Source organism: Gymnoscopelus microlampas, assembly GCF_963454915.1.
Source record: "Gymnoscopelus microlampas genome assembly, chromosome: 10".
NCBI classification, from domain to species: Eukaryota; Metazoa; Chordata; class Actinopteri; order Myctophiformes; family Myctophidae; genus Gymnoscopelus; species Gymnoscopelus microlampas.
In genome coordinates, this window is record NC_139947.1 from 35,111,479 (window position 1) to 35,133,276 (window position 21,798).

Sequence of the window (21,798 nt, forward strand, 5' to 3'; positions counted from 1 at the left end):
TTCATTGGTTCAATATTTATAAGACCCACTTAACCACTTTCGCTTTAAAAGACGCTTTTTGAACTTGTAGAACGACTATTTTTGCTACATTTGTGTGACACTGTTGTGTGACAAAGTAGGGCATTCACTTACAAAAAAAAAAAAAAAGAAAATTAAAAAGTTGAAATATATACAGGTACAAGGTTTGCAATGTGCTCCTAGTGAGCCTGAGGACCCAGGTTTGATTCCGACCCCCGTCTTGTCTTTCTCTCCATCTCCCTCATGCCCTGGTTGTCATAGCACAGGGACAGGAAAGAGGAAGGTGCTAGACTGTGGCTAAATTAACGCTCCTCTCATTGATCCGTGTCTCTGTCCTCTGTGTGTGTGTGTCTTTGTCTTCCTCTGTTTCGGCTTTGGTTACCTTGACACCCCCCCCCCCCTCACCCATCCCCTCCGCAGCATCCTGTTTGCAGACATCGAGGGCTTCACCAGTCTGGCATCCCAGTGTACGGCCCAGGAGCTGGTCATGACACTGAACGAGCTGTTCGCTCGCTTCGACAAGCTGGCCTCGGTGAGCGCTATAACGACAACACTATTTTAATTTTCATTGCAGAACCTGCTACAACCCTTTTATTTGTCCACTTCTTGTCCCTGTGTTTGTCAAATCCTCTAAACCAGCAGTGGTGCACAGGGTTTCAGAGACAGGGGGAACCACTTTCAACATGGGGTCCCTATTTTGGGCATGTCATTATACGTGCAAAAATTATATTTTTGAAACGGGGCTTAAGTGGGTAATGGCTAAACCATACATGGGCAACTGGTGGCCCAGGGGCCACATGCACCCCCCACCTTCACTTAATGCGGCCCGCAGGTTAATATTGGAATACTGATATATTATTGATTTCAGCTGTTCCAATTCCAAACATGCGAACATGACCCGCTTTTACTGTAGTCAGTAGCTCAGTGACTAGTATTAAAATTCTATTGTCTTTTTTATGTCCAATGTATTTGTATTTAAGTTCAAAAATGTAACATAAGTATAACTAAATGCATTTGAAATTAAATAAAAATGTTACTTTTCAGGATTCCAATTAAAAAATAGCAAAAGAAAAATCAGGATTCCAAATCAAAAATATCAAAAATAGCAGATCTACAAGCTCAAAACGCGATGCAGCGCGACGCGTTTTGAGCTTGTAGATCGGCTATCTTTGCTACTTTTGTGTGACATAGAATGGCGAAGTACAGCATTCATTTACGAAAAAAAAGTTAAAATATGGAGATAAGAGGTGTCTGCCAAACAAAATTATGCAATGTGGCCCTCTGGAGTGAGTGTGGAAATATAGTGGCCCTCTCCATCATCAAAGTTGCCCACCCCTGGGCTAAACGATTGTCTGTCTGGACATACAGTAACATTTTCCTTCTCTTATTGTTTTTGAGCCACTTGTTTATGTACACCTGCACAAGTTACCTAACATGGTACCTGTGTGTGTGTGTGTGTGTGTAGGAGAACCACTGCCTGCGTATTAAGATCCTGGGTGATTGTTACTACTGTGTGTCCGGACTGCCTGACCCACGGGCTGATCATGCCCACTGCTGTGTGGAGATGGGTGTAGACATGATTGAAGCCATCTCGTAAGTCAATAACACACGGACACGTGCATACACACACACACACACACACACACACACACACACACACACACACACACACACACACTGCCAAAATCTTGACATTTTGATAATCTCTCTCACACACACACGCACACGCGCACACGCACACGCACACGCACACACACACACACACACACACACACACACACACACACACACACACACACACACACACACACACACACACACACACACTTAATCCACCACCAGACAATGTAGGATTTCACGGTATGGTAATACCACACAGGACAAGCACGACAGGCATTACAACTGAAGGTCACACAGTGGTGTGTGTGTGTGTGTGTGTGTGTGTGTGTGTGTGCGTGTGTGCGTGTGTGTCTGTCTCTATGTCTACAGGCTGGTGAGAGAGGTAATGGGGGTCAACGTTAACATGCGGGTGGGCATCCACAGTGGGCGTGTCCACTGTGGGGTGCTGGGCCTGCGCAAATGGCAGTTTGACGTCTGGTCCAATGACGTGACACTAGCCAATCACATGGAGGCAGGGGGGAAGGCAGGGTAAGCCCCTCCCATTCATGTTCTCCTACCTACAGGGTCACAAAGCATTTAGCTTAGTATTGATTCCACTTCTTCTGGTAGGCTGTTGTCACTGATGTATCTATCTGAGTCTTCCATGACCTTGTGTGTGTGTGTGTGTGTGTGTGTGTGTGTGTGTGTGTGTGTGTGTGTGTGTGTGTGTGTGTGTGTGTGTGTGTGTGTGTGTGTGTGTGTGTGTGTGTGTGTGTGTGTGCGCGTGTGCGTGCAGGCGTATCCACATCACTAAAGCCACACTGGCGTATCTGAACGGAGACTATGATGTGGAGCCAGGCCATGGAGGGGACAGGAATTCCTACCTGAAGGATCACAACATTGAAACCTTTTTAGTACTTGGCTGTAGTCAGAAGAGGGTCAGTGTACCGCATACACAGGATTCATATAAAAACTGATTAACCACTTAAACTCTCTAGACCAGGGGTCTTCAACGTTTTTCAGGCCAAGGACCCCTTAGCTGAGAGAGAGATGAAGCAGGGACTCCCACTACGTATTGTATATAATTGTGTTGCAGATTAAACTTTTTTTCGTAGATTTCATAGATAGATTCATAGACTTGTTTGACAGCAGTGTCGTGTCAATTAATGTTTTTTGTTTGTTTGTTTAGACATTATCTTTTCTATTAATATGTTGGATTCATGTTATTTTCAGACATTTAGCCACTTAAACCCGCAATATTAGTACACTTGACTTTCACACTGTACTTGGTTTGCTGTTTTTCCCCTCTACACGAAACCCCTTTGCAGAAAATAGCCGATCTACAAATTTACAACACATCGCAGGCTTGTAGATCGGCTATTTTCTGTGAATGTTCCCCCTAGAATGGGGATGCTAGAGTTAAAGTGGTTAGTGTAAAAAAAGAAAGGCAAAAACTTCCTATCTCACAAAGATTTGGCGGCTCCGCTGTAGTAACTCTGAGGACCCTCTAGGGGGTCACGGACCCCCTGTTGAAGACTCCTGCTCTAGACTTAGTAAGCTGGACCTGAGTTGTCTCTGCACTTGGACCGCTTTTTTTTAATGGATCTATTGTAGTTATTCAGTCACAAGCTCTCGATACTTTTCACTGGATATATATTTATAAAATCTATCGACAGACTTAACAACTTTCAAATTGTCATCCCTATTTTGGGCATGTCATTATAGGTGACATTTTATAACAGTGAAAATAGCAGATCCACTATCTCTGCACTTCAGTCGTGTCTTCAAACGTGTCTGGTGGAATCACAATCATTGTCTCGAGTAGCCACAATCAGCTGCGTCTTTTGACACGGCGAGCACAAGCTGACATGGAGGGAAAGGAGGATTATAGAGAATCGAAGACTTCTCAAATTATCCTGCGTGATGCAACCCAGTTTCAAAATCAGTTAGGATTTGAACTCTACTGTAGTGTGAGCGAGGGTACGGTCACACATCTGCATCAGAAGCGTTGTAGCTAAAGCATGTCAAGGCTCCAGGCTCCTCAATTTCCCATGTCTTGTGGGCAGCTCCGGCTTTCTGATGTGTAGTTTGTTTGAGCTGGAGTGGTTGGCTCACTGAAAGAAAACTCCAAGCAAAATACCTGTCAGGCTGGGTCAACCGTGGAGCTTCTTTACTATTGGTTGATGTCTGGGCAAAGTTCATGTTGAAAGTATCGCGTCAATACGCTGCAACCTATGCCCGCATAGAATGGAAGTGAATGGGGCGCTAACGCTTCTGAAGCGTATGTGTGACCGTGCCCTTTTAGCCCCGGTCAGACAATTGCGTCTCAGATGCGTCGTAGTCAACGCATTTGAAATACAAGCCGATGCGTCAGACACATTAATTTCCCATGTTATCTTGTGGGGCTGCAAGAGTGCCTGTTGTCCGGTGTGTAGTTCATTTTGACTTGTGTTGGAGCGGAAAGTGAAATGGCTGCCGAGTGCAGTCAACACGCAGCGCTTCTGTCCTATTGGTCTGTGCACGGTCAAGGTTCACCATTATTGTAGGCTCACAGCAAATCAACCCAATTAGAAACAGGTGAGACACATTCCGTGCATTCCAAACAGGCCAGCTGCACTGGGCGCCACCTCTTGGCCCTCCCCATGCTGCCCACAACAAACCACACAGTGATGCGCGGGTCGGGTTTTTTCATGACCGCCCCGCCCCGCCACGGAACCCAACCCGCCTCAACCTCGACCCGTGGTAAAAAAAAAAATCGGTAAAATCATGAAGGAAAATAATCTTCAAGTATACACCCCAAGTGTATTCAAACTGTTTTATTGTTATTATTCTTATTCTTATTAGGAATAAAGACTAAACACAAGAGCATGTGATTATTTTATTTTTTTGCGTGTGAGAGCGGCTGACCCGCTCACCCGCAGCCCGCATAATTGCCTCTGAAATTCTGACTCGACCCACCCGCGCGGGTCCCGCGGGTTACGGGTCAACCCGCGCATCACTAACACCCATGTATTTTTTTTTTCAAAGATCAATTTGGGCGACTCAAAATATATGAGACTTTATTTGTATGTATGTATGGGTCCCGTTACAGAAAGAAGAGAAAGCCATGATGGCAAAGATGCAGCGGCAACGCGCTAACTCTGTTGAGGGTCTGATGCCACGCTGGGTCCCTGACAGATCCTTCTCCAGAAGCAAGGAATCCAAAGTCTTCAGACAGATGGTGAGACACACGCTGGAAGCACTTAGCGCTCCGCACACCCAGCATGCACCAATTTTAACCCATTGAGACCTGAAGCCGATTCTACACGTCTCCTAAATCTCAACAGTTTTCTGAAAAACGTATGTTTCTATATCAGTAGTGCTCAATCTTTTTCATGTCAAGGACCCCCAAAATGTATATGTATTTGGCCGAGGACCCCCATCAAAATATTTTGTTCCAGGGACCCCCAGAAGCAAAGATTTGAGTTAAAAATGTTTGCTTTAAAAATATATATATTCAAAGATTTGCACAATTTTTCAAAAATAGCAGATCTACAAGCTCGTAGCTTGAGCTTGTATATCTGCTATTTTTGAATAGCCCAAAGTGTAAAATAATGCTTTTTAGCTCAAATCTAAAAATGACACGGTTCCAGGTCTTAATGGGTTAACTTCTTAGCAGCTTTCACTATCCACAGGGTTTCATGCCAAAGTACTGTTTATCGTCTGTCTATCTATGAATTCTATCTACTTTCTCTTTCTATCTCTCTCCAATATGCAGATGTGAGTCTTGGTCTGTCTATCTTTCTCAATCGGTATCTCTATCTCACTTAATCTCTCTATTTGTAACTGTCATTTCACTTAATTTTCTACCATTTCCGTCCCTCTCATCTCTCCTCTCCTCATTCTCTCTCTCCATCTCGGAGCGGTAGTGCCCTAGGGATGAGGAGGGTGTAATTTGAAGCCTCCAAGCTTTAATTAAAACATCAGCCTAGCTCTCAGGGATTAGCTGTACAGATGACTGAGTCTCTGTATTTTTTTTTTTGTTTCACTGCGGTTTCACTCCAGCCATGTGATAATTTCTGTCTTTCCCTCTCTCACAATGTCTCTCTTTCTTGGTCACATTCTCTCTGACTCACCCGTTCTCTCTCTCTCTCTCTCTCTCTCTCTCTCTCTCTCTCTCTCTCTCTCTCTCTCTCTCTCTCTCTCTCTCTCTCTCTCTCTCTCTCTCTCTCTCTCTCTCTCTCTCTCTCTCTCTCTCTCTCTCTCTCTCTCTCTCTCTCTCTTCACAGGGTGTTGATGAACAATCCAGTAAATATAAGTAAGTGTTTTGGCGCTAGCTGCTGCTATTGGTTTAACCCTGCAAGGCCCAGTGTGATCGCACGATCACATGTATGTTTTATAAAGAAATTAGTTTAAATAATTTTTCTTTTCTGTTATTTTTTGTTTTTTTCACCTCTAAATCCTCATTGGGTCCTATTGTTTAGTCTTACAATGCCATTGGCCAGGATATTTGCATATAAATACCCCCCACAGAGCCAGGAATCATCACAACTTGAAAAGAATCTGGGCCTTGCAGGGTTAACATTTTAGAGCTCACTGTTGATATTTTTGTTGTTGAGTATAAGACACAAATCTGTTGGCCAATATCTCTCTCCACTCTGTAGGCCAGTATAGCCAGTCTACTATTCCACAATCTCCAATGCTAGTATATAGAGTCTAGAACTACACCCGTTGAACGCTGTTTCCTGAAGCTGACATCTGTTTGTCATTTCCGTTCACGAAAATATATTTGAAAACATCTTTGAAATATATGTTTTAATTTCCATTTCTGATAAGCAGCAAGCTGTATATGCTTCAACTAATTAAATTTACATGAAGGAAAATATACGTAACTGCCAAGACGAAACTGAAGAGGTGGGACATCCGCTTTATTCCCGGATTGTTTTCAGCGCTCCCAAAGTACTGTATGACGGAAGCTTTTGAAAATTGTGGGAGACAACAGTCTGGCTCGAGAGACTAGTGGGCCAGTCAATCGAGGACGAAAAAAAAAAAAACAGCCATCTACTGGCCCACATGCAGACCAGCCCACCAGGAATTCTCCCGTTACTCCCGATGGTCAGTCCACCCCTGGCTGTCTCCAGGTGGCGGAGAAATGCTGGAGATGGGAAGCTGCGGCCTCCTGGCAGCTCTGACTCATCCTGCCCTTCACAGAACCGGCCAGCTCCCACACGTACACAGGCACACAGACACACACATCATATACCCCAGCCATCCCGACCATGGCTTGTTTCAGCTGCTACTGTCTGGCAAGCGGTTCTGCAATATCGAGGCTTGGACTAACGGCCTTCGGGACAGCTTTTTCCCACCAGGCAACCAGGCTTATGAACAATAGACATTAACATACTGTTGCCTGTCTACCTGTTATTAATCTCGCAAGAACAGATTCAGAGCTGCGCTTGAATCTGTCGGGAGCCGTGTTGATAACCCATGCACAATGGCTACAAGTGGGCGGGCCTTCAGATCAGGAAGCAGGCAGCGCTTTACCCAATCAAATGTAGTGGGCGGGATTTACTGTCTGTGCGCTCGCTTCCCACTGAAAACAAACCGAAACTCATTTAACAATAGCGTCCTTGAAGCCGACAAAACCACAGAAAGATATTCACATTTTAACTTGTTCTTTCATCATACAAACAAGTGGGCTTAGAACCAAAACGATCCATGTTCTTTTGGAGTAATGGTGTTAGTGTTCCGTGGAGAAATATTGTTAGTGGGAATGAAAACATAGGCGCACCACCGGAAGTAGAGGGCTGAAGGCATGTCCAAACCATAGTCCATAGATATGGTCCAAACCCCAGTTTCCAGTGAGCATGGGGCCAGTTAATGGCCTCCCCCAGAGTAAAATGCAAAAGTGAAAAACAGCAGAGAGCGCTGTTTTTCCTTTTTATTTGACAATGGGTTCTTCGGGTCCTGACGGCTGCAACCCATGTATTACACAGCCTTGGATAGCCAACTCGGCCTGGCGGAGATATGTGCTCCCCGGAGCGCCCCTTTCTAGTTAGTTATTTTGGATGTTTTTGCCTTGTATACTTGTATAATGGGAGGTTACAATAAAGATCTTGGGGCTTGAACACACACACACACACACGCTCACAGGTTGTTCTTTCTACTCTGTAATAGCCGCTGTGCTCAGGAGGCCCTGAACCCAGAGGATGAGGTGGACGAGTTTCTCGGCCGTGCCATCGATGCTCGGAGCATTGACCAGCTGAGGAAAGACCACGTCAAGAAGTTCTTTCTCACCTTCCAGACCCCCGATCTCGAGAAAAAGGTACGAAGAAATGGTGAAAGTTAAGGGGAATTCCTCCAAACCACATTAAACACTAAAATGGCACTAAAATGGCGTACAGTATGACCTGTTCCACGTTCTGTTTCACAGTATTCCAAAAAGGTGGATGATCGTTTTGGCGGCTATGTGGCCTGTGCACTCCTTGTCTTCTGCTTCATCTGTTTCATTCAGATAATCATATTCCCGCAGTAAGTCATTTTGTCCAATCTAATACTAGATTAGATCATCATGGCAAAGGTGGAAATTACTTTTTGTTTTATTTTGGTGATTTTATTCCACGAACGGGAAATACAATCCTGTTCTTTTTTTATGAGGAGGCAACAGTTGTAAATCCTACTAATAACCCTGATTGTTCTCTTCCACAGTACGCCGCTCATGCTGGGTTTCTTTGTCACAATCTTCGTCATCCTCATCAACATTCTCTTCATCTGTGCCATTTACTCTTGCATTAAAGTAAGGAGCCTCTCCTGTTCACACAGTCTCCTCTGGAGTCACACTACACATAATATATAATATATCTTTTGCATGTGTACAGTTATGCAAGCTAAGGTCTGTGTCAGTAATATAATTAATGCTTTCCTTTTTTCTTCTCTCTACACTCCAGATCTTCCCAGCTGTCTTGCAGACGGCTACCAAGAAGATTGTCCAGTCTCACACCAACAGCACAGTGGTGGGAGTCCTCACCATCCTCCTCCTCTTCATCTCTGCCTTTGTCAACATGGTAGGGTTCTCCTAATTTATTTGTCGCATGATGGTGTCGCTTACCGAAACAGAGGGAATTCAAGGTAGGGAGGAGGGATGACATGTGGTACTGTACACCAGTGGTTTCAAACTGGGGTCCGTGGAACCCCAGGGGTCCTTTTTGGAGTTCCAGGGGGTCACCAGCAAAATATAGCTTCAAAATCAGTTTAGCCACTTTAACCCACATACTGTACATCTGCAAAGCGTTGCATTGCGGTGCGTTGTGAGCCATTAAATCTGCTGTTTGCATAAAATCTTGAAATGTATTGTTGCATTTGGAATAAATTGTGTATTGGAGCCCCTGGCACAAAATATTTTCAGATGGGGGTCGACGGCTAATTACATATTCATTTGGTAGTCGTTGACATGAAAAAGTTGTACTACCGCTGTACTCGTCCTAACCAAGGACACTTTTGAAAGGAAGAGTCGTGCAGTCCGCACTCTAGATACATTATAACTCTATGGGATGCGCCATGACACTCATGGGTGGCAAACCTAGCACTGGAAGTTCAATTAAATACATTGCAGTGGATGGAGCCGGCTGGACCAGCTCATGAACTAACATTATTTCTGAATGATTGCGACCTTTGTCATATAATCGTTTCAGGAATATAAAAGAAGACATATCAGAGGTTGTTTTCTAATCACTTGATTTTTGATGTGCACAGTACATAATTTTATTGAGGCATCTAAACAGCGGCAGGTATCATTTCGATGTTGAATATTGTACATTATTCTTCACCTGCCACAGTTTTGCAAATTCTGATGAGATGGTGGTACTGCAAATGTGCATTGGTTGCAAAACAAATATGGCTGAGATTTTGGCCTGTACTTAACTTTCGAACTGTACACAAACAAAATATTTTTAGTTGAATCTATCCATTAAAAGCTACTTCCATTTGTACTAGATCAATAAAATAAAAAGGCTTCATGTGCTCCAGTAATTTGTTTTCATCTTATTTTGTGACACACCTCCTCCTAAACTGTAGGCTGCCAAACTGTGGATCATTATTGGACCAAAACTGACATACAGTTTATTGATATTTTTAATATTTAAAAGATATTGATCATTGAACTCATGGCATGGCTCAGCACATAAATAGACCAAAGATAACGCCGTTGGGCCAATCATAACAAAACGAGCAGGATATGTCGAAGTTGGTACCTGAAAGATACCTTAATGTATAATTCAAATCGACCACTAGGGAGCACTAGAAATGCAAAAAATGGATATAGTTGCCCAGAGGACCCAGTTTGAATCTGACCCTGCATTGTCTCGCATGTGTCTCCTTTCTCTCTCTGCCCTTGGTTCCACTTTCTGTCTCTCTGTACTGACCTAATGAAATACAGCTTAAAACTCAAAAATGTAAATAAAAACAATTCACAGGATAATTATGTTTCATAACACTGTTGAATGTGTTGATGTCGATGTGTGTACAATTATTTAGAAATCACCAAACAGGGGGAGTCACCAGTTCCAAACATGTGAACGGGCCTGGTGCAAATTTTGCTATAAACAAGTTGTCCAAAAATTACGAAACTAGATTTATATATTTAATTAAGCTGTCACCAAAATGCTTAGGTCTTAGGAAATTGAACAGTAAGGAATGACGGCATTGTCGAAAAAAGGGCATGGCCTGGCAGTGTGGCACAAGCCTGGCCTGGTAAATGAATGAGCGTCTGTCAGGTCGATACTGGTGTGGGAAAGTGCCTCGCAGCTTTCAACGTCTCAACAGTGCGTGTTTCAAATACCCGCGAATCGCGACTTTTCCGCCCTAATTTTTGGGGTGTTCTTTTCACTCCTTTTCCTGCCAGTTTACCTGTAACACAGAGAGCCTCCTGGACTGTGCATCAGGAGATCCTGATGTCCCAGTAACTATATGCCTGCTGCACAACCTGACTAAGACAGCAGAGGACGGCTTGACCCTCTGTCCCAGCCGGGCCAACCCCTGCCATTTCCCTGAGGTCAGCCTACGTTGTGTGTGTGTGTGTGTGTGTGTGTGTGTGTGTGTGTGTGTGTGTGTGTGTGTGTGTGTGTGTGTGTGTGTGTGTGTGTGTGTGTGTGTGTGTGTGTGTGTGTGTGTGTGTGTGTGTGTGTGTGTGTGTGTGTGTGTGTGTGTACACAGTATGTATGTTTTGGTGTGGGTGGCTGTATGTGTGTGTGCACTCACAACATTCCCCTGCCGAGTGCCTACATGTTTACTTGCTTACAGGAACACATTTCGTTCCAGTGCAATGGGTAACATTATTCCAGTCACTGAGTCTATCTCGGTGACTGGTGAGAAAATGAAAGATATTTGAAAACTGGGGTCCCCCAAAACTCTATATCTCTATATAAGGACGCCAGGTTTCAAGTGGTTAACATCTCTCCTCTCCTTTCCTCTCCACCTCTGCAGTATTTCAGCTACAGTGTACTGCTGACCCTGCTGGCCTGTTCAGTGTTCCTCCATATCAGCAGCATAGGGAAGCTGGCTCTCATGCTGCTCATCCAGCTCGTCTTCCTCCTGCTGGTGGAGTGGCCTCATGTCACTCTGTTTGACAACGCAGACCTGCTGGTCACAGCCAACACCCTGTACGTGGCCTGCTTGGTTGACACACACACACACACACACACACACACACACACACACACACACACACACAGTAACACATACATTTGAGTGTCACGCTCACCTGTTTCACTCTTCTCTTCAAATGCACTTGATCTATTATTTAAATCACCTCTTTTATTGAATATGTCATTCTGTTTTCTTTCCTCAGATTTAATGATTTTAATGATACAGAGCAATGGTAAGTTTCGTTGTGTACGTATTGTGATTTGTATTTTCCCTTTTTCCTGTTATAATTAAGATTACAATTCCAATTTGGGCATTTAGCAGACGCTCTTATCCATAGAGCGACTTGCAAGTATGAGACGATCAGTGAAAGTGGACCCGAATGCAGACACAGACAATGGAATGAAGTAATATAAAGGGGTTTATTTTAGGGATGAAGGGGAATGAGAGCGGCAGGCAGGCAGGCAGGCAGGGCAGAGGGTAGACAGGAGACAGGATGGCTGAGCTGAGCTGGATGCTGGATGACAGAGCTGAGCTGAGCATGACTGGCTCAAGGATACGCTTGAGGGTTTGGCAGCTGAGGTGAGCAGACAGGCAGGCAGGGAAAACAGGGAATAGTGATCCTGGAGGCATAATGAAACATGGTATGTACAAGTAAGCAAACATGAAGAATTACTCTGCATACACAATTATGGACCGGCCCGATAGCAACAATCTGGCAATATATGGATGGAGGACCAGAGTTGTATAGTCGATGGAAGGCAGATGTGCAGCCTGAACAGGTGCGGCGAATGTGCAACAAACGTGAGACAGCCCGGAGAATGCCAGTGTAATGCCCATAGTCAAGTTCAAACCCGGGTCTCTCATGTAGGAAACTAAACATCCACCGCTATTTAGATGTTATGCTTTTGGGGCTGAGCTACTCTACCCCCCCCCCCCCCCCCCCCTCCCCAACAAGAGTCAAGACACCCGATCCGGTTTACGGCACAATGTAACACCTGAGATTCGACCCCCGGTCTCCCGCATGGGAAACCACAGAGCTACTCTGCTCTGCTATACCAGGAAGGAAGCAGACCACACACACACACACACACACACACACACACACACACACACACACACACACACACACACACACACACACACATACAGGGGAAAATGGGAGACGCAGGGGAAGAGGGAAACAAATACAGCCACGGCAGGGCTGTGACATTTTTTGTAAAAGAATAATTCTAATGATGATCCCTGTAGTTTTTAGACAGTGATAAGTTCCCATGTCTGTTTGTTTTCCAGGCCCAACGATGCAAACGAAACAGCACATGAGTGGTAAGCTGCTGTCACTCGATCTCTAGGTGTTAGTACTGTATCTTCATGCATTTTCTATAACTTTTCCCCTGCAAGAGGTTGATATCCGTACCTCCATCTTTCCCTCCAAACAGCCTGGAACACATGACCAAGGTGCCCCTTAAGATCATGACCCCTGTCATCCTCACCGTGTTCGTTTTGGCTCTCTACCTGCACGCCCAACAGGTGGAATCCACTGCACGCCTTGACTTCCTCTGGAAGTTGCAGGTACAGTAGGTCAAATAGAATGTGTGCCTTGGGATTTTGTGACAACCACAAATTATTATTGCAATATACAACCATACAATCAGTACACTAATTTCCCAATACAGAGACAACTTCTATAAACAAAATAACCTCTTTTAATATATTTGTGTTATTATTTCTTTTGCTAAAATAGCCTACAGTATCTTCATGCTCACAACCCGTCACAGAACTTGTTATTCTTTTTATTTGGCATTAGTAAATACAAATAAACCAAGTGATAAGTGTGATGATGATAACACATGTTATAGAGGCTAATTTGCATGGATATGAATAGAGGTGTGCCTTGACATTTTGACTTGGTGTGCCTTTGCCACAAAAAGTTTGAAAACCACTACTGTGTAGAGTGTTCAGAAGTGAAAGACGATGAAAGCGGCAGCTAATGCTATTAGCATTAACGAAAAGTTTCAGTCAGTCAGTCCTCCTTTTCCCCTCCCCTTCTCTACCTCTACATCCTATTCAACCACATCCCCCAACTTGTTTTATTCCCTTCCCTTCCTCTACCTCTTCCACTCCCTCCTCTCCTCTCTTGACCTCCCTCAGGCCACAGAGGAGAAAGAGGAGATGGAGGAGCTGCAGGCGTACAACCGCCGCCTCCTCCACAACATCCTGCCCAAATACGTGGCCGCACACTTCCTGGCGCAGGAGCGTCGCAACGATGAGTTGTACTACCAGTCGTGCGAGTGCGTGGCCGTCATGTTCGCCTCCATCAGCAACTTCTCCGAGTTCTACGTGGAGCTGGAGGCCAACAACGAGGGCGTGGAGTGCCTCCGTCTGCTCAACGAGATCATCGCTGACTTCGATGAGGTGTGAGGAGGAAAGGGAGGGTGAAGGAATGAATGTAGGGCTCTGCAACTGTCGATTATCTTAGCGATTATTCTATCGATTACTTTTTCAATTCATCGAGAAGCACGTATTTTATATAGTATATATATTTTATACTGTATATGACTGAATCGACACAAAAGAATATGTTTTATAGTCGACTAAATCAGTTTGTCTTAACCACTTAAGCCCTATTTAATGCTTGGTTCTACAACAGTGTCACACAAAAACAAGGAAAATGTTCCGATCTACAATCTCACAACACGTCACATCGCTATAGTTTGTGAGCTATCGTTGCAATCGGTGTTGTTGTTATGTCATCATGTCTAATAACACACTGTTGACTTGGAAGCGAACATTACATTGTGGTTCATCTTCTTGTTCCACATTTTCATAACATGTTGATCTTTTATCTACAGATCATCAGTGAGGACAGGTTCCGTCAGCTGGAGAAGATCAAGACCATCGGCTCCACCTACATGGCGGCCTCTGGCCTCAATGAATCCACCTACGACAAGGAGGGCCGCTCTCATATCCTGGCGCTGGCCGACTACGCCATGAGGTTGAGGGAGCAGATGAAATACATCAATGAGCACTCCTTCAACAACTTCCAGATGAAGATAGGTAATGATCAACATCTCACACCAGAGGCATGCAACTACTACTAATGCTACTAATACGGCTGATACTACTAATCAGTGTTTGGCATTAATGCATTACTAAGTAATATTGTAATATCATTAACATTTTTGCAGTTATTAATCCAAGAAACACTGTGTTACTGCGTTACCAGAACGTGATTAGTATTTTTTTTATCTAGATAGGCTATATTAACTCATTCACTGCCTGAATTATTTCTGGCCGCGTTTGCCCACTGCCAAGATTTTTCATTGAAAAAAAAAATTTCTCAGGAGCCGAGATACAGAATTTTTAAGTTTTAAGTTAACAAGGAAGTGGATGGGAGTCTAGATCTTCGAAAAATCATATCTCCTTGTTTTTTTTATTTTTATTTTTATTTTTAAGTCGTTTTAGTCGTTCTAGGCAGGCATGGCTTATGGGACAGAAGTCGCTTTAGTCGTTCTAGGCAGGGAATGAGTTAAGCCTATAATTTTTAATCTGTTGTACGACATTGAAACATGCGAAAAAAGAATGCGTTGTTACAAGCTAACAACGCATTGTGATGTAACACGTTGCTAGCTTGTAGATCTGTTTTTTTAAGCATGCACCCTTGGGCAAAATGATGATATGTACGTGCGCCCACTGTGCTAGATCAGCGCAGGTCCATGGGTAGGTGGTAGTTCAAGTCACATCGGCTATTTTCCAAAAAGATTAAGTAAGGATGGCGGTCGCCGGATCAGGCTTACTTTCAACACCTAGAATTGTCATTATTTTGAGTTTGTCTCAGTCAAAGATACGAAGAGGGCGCTCGGGTGGCGCAGTGGTAAAGTGCCTGCACACCACCGCGGAGACTGGGTGTTCGAATCCACCGCGGTGCATCCGGCTTTGTCGAGCGTCTATAATATGAACACAATTGGCCGTGGGGGAGGGAAGCTGGGTGGGGAGGGTGATACTTGTCACTGGTCTGGACTGGAGCAGGGAGTGTTGGGCGGGACGGAGTAGGACTGAGGCTTTACGTCCTCCCGGTGCTGGCTCCTTGCTGGCAGGTGAATCAGTAGGATACGACAGCAGTGACAACACACAAATGTGTGTGAGGAGGAATTCATTGGCATAACAACTAAATTGGGGAGAAAAATGGGGTAAAATGAAAATAATAAGAAAAAAAATATACAAATAATGTAAAACTGGGAATTAAGTGTCTCAAGGAGGAGTAGCCTACCAATTTCTGCAGGAGTATGGCACCATTATGAAGCCGCTTACAGCAGCATTGGATATCTTGCAAGGGAATAACTGTTATGGGACTTGCGTTGAAACACACCCTCTCACGGATGACAGCTGTCATTGTGAAGGTAAGCCTATATTCCTAAACTTCTTAACTTTTGCTTATTTGCGCCATTCATTAAAAGAGGGAGAAGATCGAATATGCTACAATATTTGTTTTTAAAGCAGTCACTACAATTATCAAAACTAAATAAATTAAATCCATTATATTCATCATCACCAGAAGATTAAAATAATTAAAGTCATTAATTAAAAGCCTTAATAGCCTAAAACCTAACTAAATCTATAGATCGTACATGGGAGGAAGGATGGTTTACAGCATGTCTACAGCAAATAGCCTGTATTACAACATCAAAATCGATTCAACATTTTATATTTGTGTGTGTGCGTGCGTGCGTGTGGCGGTGTTGTCAAAGGTAATATAATATTATGACTAGTAATGTAACTAATTACTCTTTCTTGACACCAGGTAAAGTAAAATAATATATTACTACTAATAATAATACTAAGTCCTGAGTTTATGTTTTATTTACTGTCCGAAGGTACAGTATACTGAATATTTGCACAAACTGAGTGCTTAATGTCCATTTACTGCTCAGTAAGTTTATTGGTACCCCTACTTAGCAATAAAGTGTGGCTGATTATAAAACTCTTCTCGACATTGTTCTTTGGTGAGAAATCCTTTGGTTGGTTGAAGGAAAACTAAAAAAGTCTGCTTGCTCAAGACAAATGACATAATGGTTGAAAGTCATATAACGGAACCAGGTCACTATGTATGTTTTGTACGGGTGTAACAATACTCATGTTAAACACATGTCCTGGGTTGAAGTTATATTGTGTTGATACTTGTATTTCTGTTTACCAAAATCAAATCAAATTATTGAGCAGTTCAGTGTTTTGGAAACACTCTTTCTATTTTCATTAACTTCGGACGATGTGCTCTTCGCGCAGTGTTATGAGCTTGCAGATCTTCTATTTTCTCTACTTCTTAAACAGTTGTTTTCAAATTTAGGGATTATTTTTATTTTATTCATGATTTATTTCTTTTTATCTTATAATTTGTTTAATTTCAACTCATGACAATTTGCGAATTGTTGTGGAAATCTTTAGAAAATATTTTTAAATAATAATAATTAATGACAAAATCTTGAAAACAAAAAAAGAAATGGATATTTACTCGCGACCCGCGAAAATGGATCCGCGACCCACAAATGGGTCCCGACCCACTGTTTGGGTGTTCAGTGCTACGCCATAGATAGAGCGACCACCAACAGAACATCAGCAGGTTCCCTGTGAATTATGAGGGCGATGACAAGAGAGTGGTCAATAAAAAGACAACGGTATGTCGTATCTGCTACACAAGTTACACAACAGTAGGTTACGTCAGCCGACATCACCCCATTGTGTCAAACAAGGAGCAACACACGCTACAAACCCTCCCTGCAGCATTTAGGCAGCCATACCCACCTGATTCAAATGGGCAAAATAAATCACCACAGCATTTGGTACGTTTATTGCCACCGGATATGAGACGTACTCTGTATCGCAAAACACAGGCTTTACAAACATGATTAATGTAATTGAGCCCTGTGACACTGTTCCTTTTTAAGCTCATTAAAAACAGGATAGTTTATTTTATTTGTTTTTGTTTATTAACTACGGTACTACAATGTCACATGTAATTTTTATGAGGAGCTGTTAATTTTTTTTAAAATATATATATATATATATATATATTTTATTTTTACCTGTATGCTGCTAAGAAGACACCACAGAAGATGGGTCATGTATAATAGCTCCAACATGTTTCACAGTCTTAAAAGATCATACTTTATTTTTATGATCTTAGTACTTTTCATAACTTTAATAACAAACTAAAACAAATCAAGGACATTTCTCTGGCCTTTCTACTTTTTTTCTGTATGGAAAAGGTACTAAACTGACACCTCTGTATCGTATCGAACCAGGCTGTGAATTTTGTGAATGTTTTGTCAGGGCTGAACATGGGGCCAGTGGTAGCAGGAGTGATTGGAGCCAGGAAACCTCAATATGATATTTGGGGAAACACAGTGAACGTGGCCAGCAGGATGGACAGCACAGGAGTTCCAGACTGCATCCAGGTATAGCACGTCGACTCTACCTCAACAACCTCCTAGTCTTATAAGTGCTTTAAATACTGTATAATATTACACTATTAGTATTCATAGTAGCAGCATTGTTTGTGTTTTTTAATTGTAGGAGAGGCAATTATGACCCACTGTGTGCAAATGACATAATTTTAAGTAAAATTAAATTGATTTGTGATCAATGACCCTACTCCCTTGTCCACCTACTTTATGGAATCACTTTTTTCACCACACACACCCTGGGATACAATCATTCTGTTTTCCATTTTGAAATCAAATGGCTGAATTGGTTTCTTGGAAAATCAGAGCAGTGCTGCCATCTGCTGTTCACTGTGTTGCTACAGATCAGACTGGTGCTAGCCACTATAGAATGGGTAGGCCTGTACACAACCACTTAACATCAAGTGTAATTGCTACATATATTTTGCACTGACATTTCAAACACCACTTTTCATGCAAGCTGTCACAGATTCCTTGTCGTCCATTGACACAGAGGAAAAGCCTGCATGTCTTGCAGCAAGCTTGGACAAATACATTACTTCCCACTGTCATTGTAAAGCACAAGAGTGTCTCTTTCATGGCCTAGATATCAAATGTCTTTGACCTCACCCAGGTTACCACGGACCTGTACCACGTGCTGGTCAACAGCGGCTACCAGCTGGACTGTCGAGGCCTCGTCAAAGTGAAGGGCAAGGGAGAGATGACCACCTATTTCCTCACAAGCGGCCCCCCGGGCAGTTAAAGAACAGCTCAGCCGACCAAACTGGCCGCATTGGGACTCGCACTGCACTGAGAAGAAGAGTCCAGGGAGACGCTTCAGAGACGGTCCGCAGCTCAGTGACAAGCACTGAACCACGCTGCAAAACACACTGGGGACAGACACCATGGCTGAGATGGGACACGCTTGGCCTGTCTGTGTGCTCTTGTGTACTCAGATGAGCGCCCGCGCGCACGCACACACACACACACACACACACACACATACACACGCAACCACACACACACACACACACACACACACACACACACACACACACACACACACACACACACACACACACACACACCACTCAAGCTTGTTCTAGGCTTGTTCTAGGTTCTTTGAAGGCCCCCCTCCCACTCACCCTCCAAGCTGCTTGAGAAATCAGTTGCCTTAGAAGGAAGTGACTGGTTAGGTTTGTAAGCTACAGTACGGTACAAGTACGTCATCCAGATTCATTATTTATTTATTTCTGCAGAAGGTTTTGTTTTGTTTTGTTTTGTTTTTTTGTCTTTTGGGGACGACCTTGTAACAAGACTACGGGACATATGAGAATATGCAAGGAGAAAGATGATGAAGATGACCAAAGAACAAAATGTTTGATATGATACACCACTAGACACGTCTGGCGATCATGTTTGAAAATGTCTGCAGGACTGAACAGCTATCTTTATTTATTATTATTATTATTATTATTATCAGTTTTTCACTTTTGACAACAAAAGGCCATGGTAACTTCACTGTCGTTGATGCAGTGCAACCGCTTCTTTTGTTTTGGACTGGATATATTCATGAAGGAAAACAAACGTACACACAAACACACACAGCCGTCTTGGCTAGGATTAATGTGTTCTTATCAGGTCCTCTATTGTTTCACCCTCCTGACAGTTAGTTGATTCCGAATCCTGGCCTATGTATTTTTGGTACAAGGCAAAAATGTCTGAAGTTTTTGAAATGAAGGAAAACAGTTGCATTAGTACCATGGTACTAAATAAAGATTGTTTCTGTTAGGAGAATTTTTATAATTGTGTGCGTGTATGTGCGCACTTTGTGCGTGTGTGCGTGTGTGCGTGTGTGCGTGTGTGCGTGTGTGCGTGTGTGTGTGTGTGTGTGTGTGTGTGTGTGTGTGTGTGTGTGTGTGTGTGTGTGTGTGAGTGAGAAAGAGAGAGAGCTTACAGAAATGCTGTTCTTTGTCATATGAGGGGGCATAACCTTTCACTGTGAGGTTTTTATGAAACTGTATGACAAATGCTTTCTTGCCAAACTGATTGCTGCAAGGCATGTTTTATATTATACTTTGGAGTTGTGTCCATTCCTGATTTGTAACAAGACTGCGGTCTGATTTGTCAGTTGATTAATTGAGGAAGAATTATGTGTACTATGCCTTTTATTGGACTGTGATATTCTGATTTTCTTCATTCCATCCTAGGTTAACTAAAAGCCTGATCTTTGTTTTGTTTTATTCCTGGATTGTGTTACAAGATGTGAGCATAACCTGGTTGTCCAGGTGGTACCAATTTACACTGGGTCAAGGATAAACTCTATAGAAAGTATTTGTCTGTTCACAAGCAATTGCCTTGAGGTTATGCAATTCCAAGGTCCAGGTGCTTATTGCACCAATAATGGCAACAGTAGACATCAGTATTTTATAGTATTTGGTAGGATCTGGCACATGTATCAACCCAAACTAGTCTTTTGAAGTGCTAATCTAATGAATGTAAGTTTAGGTAAAAACATCCATGCCCTTAATGACACTGCTGTTGGAGAAAACCACTCATTTTATTGCCAATGTCACTGGCAGAGGGGCTGAATCACTGTATTATGTGAAGTATAGAGGTCAAAACTGATCTGGTGTCAGGTTTGCTGAGGTGTTTTAAGGTGTGTGTTTTTACATTTGGATGACCTTTGTTGCTTTGACACTACATAGAAGAAATGGCGGAGCATGGTGGAATTATGCTCATTTGTTAGCCTCTTTTCTCTCTCAGCCTGAGCCAAATGCTGCCTCGTACTCAGGAGGCCCACAGGCTGCTAATTGTCTGTTACTGTCTTCAAAATGAAAGGCCAACAATAAAGTACTGTTTCACTGTCCATTAAAAAGACTATTGGCAGAATTAGAAGACTTAAGCCTAATTTATGCTTTGCAGTATGATGGTGATGCTTGCCAAAATTCAGTGAGTACCTTAGGCTTTACTCTGCTGATTTGATTTTTCCCTTGGATACAATAAAATCAATAAATGGCTGTTTTGCATTAATCCTGATGTATCTACTCATATCAACTGTCCTTAACACATTGTTACACAGCATACCTTGCGTATTTTTCTTTTATAATGTGCATTTGATTTTCACGTCAATCAACAGTCTGCAATCAAGATTTCTACCAGTGGCAGTAACTGGAGACACTACTAAGCCAGAGCCAGAGTGCTTCTCCATTTTCTGAATAAATGAGTGTACGGTTTCATGACGGTGATACTGGAGAGAGTATTTAATTGCTTTTGCATGAATAATGGATTTCTGTTGAGGTAACGGGTATGTTAACTTAACCGCACTCAATGCTGAACATTAATTAAACTATATGAATTCTGTGCATAATTACCATGATAGGAGGAATATAGGCCTATCCTCTGTCATCTCTTGGGAAGTACAGTAAATGTAAATGCAGGATATATGCTGCCTTGTGTTTAGCCCTGAAACATGACTGTATACAAGCGTCATGTGAACCATGGCTACCTTGTGCTTTACATTGACTTTCCAGCAGTGGTTCTCAACCTTTTCTGAGCTCTGGACCACTAGCATATTTTTCCCCCCAACTCCACCTCCCAACAGTTATATGTATAGGCTACAATAGATTTTGTAAGAATGCATATCACAGTCATTTATATATTTTAAAAAGATTAATATTTAACAATGTTAAATCCAGCAGCATACCGAAAATAGACGATATACAGGCTCACAATAAGCTTGTAGATCTATTGTCAGTACCATGTATATCAACAAGTACCTTTATATCAAGCTTAAGTAGCCAGTTCACAAAAAGTTTCTTAAATGTGATACTTATGAAGCATATAAAAAAAGAAATTGATGCATTTAACAAAAGTACAATATATATATATATATTTGCAGTGGTGTAAAGTAACTAATTACATTTACTCAAGTACTGTACTTATGTACAATTCTGAGGTATTTTCTACTTTACTGGAGTATTTCCAATTTACAGTACTTTTACTTCTACTCCACTACATCTCAGAGGTAAATATACTTTTACTCTACTACAATGTTTTGAAAACTTAAGTCACTAGTTAGTTACTTTGTAGATTTTTATTATTTTTACAAAACATACATTAGCCT

At 42.5% G+C, this 21,798-nt stretch overlaps 1 protein-coding gene across 2 annotated transcripts in view; it reads left to right on the forward strand.

Moving 5' to 3' along the window:
* The window catches only part of adcy6b (adenylate cyclase 6b), a 51,183-nt gene extending 30,317 nt beyond the window's left edge, over positions 1–20,866 (forward strand). For both annotated transcript variants that reach the window (XM_084070455.1, XM_084070456.1), the window contains exons 6-24: positions 439–550; positions 1,484–1,611; positions 2,008–2,166; positions 2,414–2,555; positions 4,709–4,837; positions 5,886–5,914; positions 7,774–7,921; positions 8,030–8,127; positions 8,305–8,392; positions 8,544–8,660; positions 10,496–10,645; positions 11,077–11,252; positions 11,441–11,470; positions 12,529–12,561; positions 12,675–12,807; positions 13,387–13,650; positions 14,088–14,292; positions 17,563–17,687; positions 18,307–20,866. In XM_084070455.1, the coding sequence (XP_083926581.1) occupies positions 439–550; positions 1,484–1,611; positions 2,008–2,166; positions 2,414–2,555; positions 4,709–4,837; positions 5,886–5,914; positions 7,774–7,921; positions 8,030–8,127; positions 8,305–8,392; positions 8,544–8,660; positions 10,496–10,645; positions 11,077–11,252; positions 11,441–11,470; positions 12,529–12,561; positions 12,675–12,807; positions 13,387–13,650; positions 14,088–14,292; positions 17,563–17,687; positions 18,307–18,435 (2,395 nt within the window). In that variant the 3' untranslated portion in view covers positions 18,436–20,866. The remainder of the gene's footprint in view (positions 1–438; positions 551–1,483; positions 1,612–2,007; positions 2,167–2,413; positions 2,556–4,708; positions 4,838–5,885; positions 5,915–7,773; positions 7,922–8,029; positions 8,128–8,304; positions 8,393–8,543; positions 8,661–10,495; positions 10,646–11,076; positions 11,253–11,440; positions 11,471–12,528; positions 12,562–12,674; positions 12,808–13,386; positions 13,651–14,087; positions 14,293–17,562; positions 17,688–18,306) is intronic.
* The last annotated feature ends 932 nt before the right edge of the window (positions 20,867–21,798 follow it).